The 1,841-nt window shown below is 47.7% G+C and overlaps 1 protein-coding gene across 2 annotated transcripts in view; it reads right to left on the bottom strand.

Annotated features, from left to right (window-relative positions):
* The window catches only part of LOC122565469 (DNA ligase 1-like), a 55,592-nt gene that overhangs the window by 42,867 nt on the left and 10,884 nt on the right, over positions 1-1,841 (bottom strand). The window contains exon 4 of one of the 2 annotated variants that reach the window (XM_043721476.1): positions 786-918. The exons of the other annotated variant lie outside the window; for it this stretch is intronic. Coding sequence (XP_043577411.1) covers positions 786-918 — 133 coding nt within the window. The remainder of the gene's footprint in view (positions 1-785; positions 919-1,841) is intronic. 2 annotated transcript variants of the gene reach the window in all.

The raw sequence follows: 1,841 nt of genomic DNA, 5'->3' as shown, positions 1-1,841 counted from the left end.
GGTGATGAGTTAGAGGGTTGGATCTGGGATGAGGTGGGGGGGGGGAAGATGAGGAAACTGGTGAAATCGATGTTGATGTTGTGTGTGGTTTGCCAGCAGTTGGCCTATATCCCACCAAACCCTTCCTATTCATATACCCATCCAGATGCCTTTTAAATGTTGTAAGTGTACCAGCCTCCACCACTTCCTCTGGCAGCTCATTCCATACACACAGTTGCCCCTTCGGTCCCATTTTTCCCCTCTAACCCTAAACCTATGCCCTCTAGTTCTGGACTCCCCCACCTCAGGGAAAAGACCTTGTCTATTAACCCTATCCATGCCCCTCATGATTTTATAAACCTCTGTCCAGTCACCCCTCAGCCTCCGATGCTCCAGGGAAAACAGCCCCAGCCTATTCAGCCTCTCCCTATACAGAGGCACCTCGATTATCCAAAGGACATGGCCAGGGAGAATTTCCTTTGGTTAATTGAATTCCAGATAACATAGTTTAGCCGTGCATTGGGACCTTACGATCTTGCCGGATAATCCGCTATTCGGATAATCAAATGCCGGATAATCGAGGTTCCTCTGTAGCTCTGACTCTGGCAACATCCTTGTAAATCTTTTCTGAACCCTTCCAAGTTTCACAACATCCTTCCTGTAGGAGGGAGACCAGAATTGCACATAGTGTTCCAAATTTTCTTTCTGCATCCCTGTTTTATTCTGCTGTGTGCAATTTCAGGGCTTTTGACTTGCCCCAGCAATTCTCAACATAAAATTATATTTTAAAAGGCCCAAGTTCTCACAGTTGTGAAGCCAGGTCTGAATTACGATCAGCTAACTCATGGAAGTCTCTCTCTTTCTCATGGAGTCTGCTGGTCAGCTCACTGAGTTCCCATTTACTCTTGGAAAGTTCATCCGTGTGATACTGAAGTTCATCTGGAAAAAGAGAAAATTTGAAATCCTAATGAACACCTGTCCCACTGAAATAAAGCTCTTAATTTGCTCCTGGCCCTTTTTCAGTTTTCATGCTGTGTTTGAACCACAATTGAAAACATGTCTCTCCGTTATATAATGTTTCCCAATCCTCTCTCCTCCTCTGCTGGGACTCAAAAAGTGGCTTCCAATTTAGTGGGCCTGTGTGAGTGAATTTACCACCAACATCCTCCTTTTTGGTGCATCACCCACCCTGAAGACGGTGCCAGGGTTTGCAATGCAGTTGGCACAGAGGTTGGCACAGCTGAAGCAGATAGGAGGGTCCAGGTTTCTGTCAGCATGGAGGAGCCCTGAGGTCAGGGGAGTAATAAGTGCCTTCATGTAGAGGTGGATTCTCCTGGATAGGTGTGGGGCAGGAGAGTGGAATGGGCACAGGGTCATCCTGCCTAGAGTGGGGAGTGCCCTGTGAAATAAGCCTTGGATTACATCAACCTGCTGGTCCCTTGGATGGAGTGGATAGCCTCCAGGGCGTTTCACAGCCAGCCCACTGCTGGGCCACTTCGTTGGCAACAGGACAGAGCCCTCTTTTATCCACAGGCTGTCACATGCAGCTCAGTGAATCCTATATGGGACATGAGTTGGCAAGGATTGGCCAACAGATGAGATGTACCTCTGCTCAGCTTCCTTCTTCACACTTCCAACAGGGGGCACTGTGGTTGGGAATCACTGCGATTCTCATTTGGCAATTTTCTTCCACGTGTGTGTGTGTGTGTCACTGTGTGTGTGTTTGTGTGTGTGTGTGTGTCACTGAGTGTGTGTTTATGTGTGTGTGTGTGTGTCTGTGTATGTGTGTGTATGAGTGTGCGTGTATGAGTCTGTGCATTCTGTGTGTGTGAGACACTGTGAATGTGTGTGTGTGTGTGTGT

Source organism: Chiloscyllium plagiosum, chromosome 31 (assembly GCF_004010195.1).
Source record: "Chiloscyllium plagiosum isolate BGI_BamShark_2017 chromosome 31, ASM401019v2, whole genome shotgun sequence".
Lineage (NCBI taxonomy): Eukaryota > Metazoa > Chordata > Chondrichthyes > Orectolobiformes > Hemiscylliidae > Chiloscyllium > Chiloscyllium plagiosum.
This window is presented reverse-complemented; position numbering and strand designations above follow the sequence as displayed.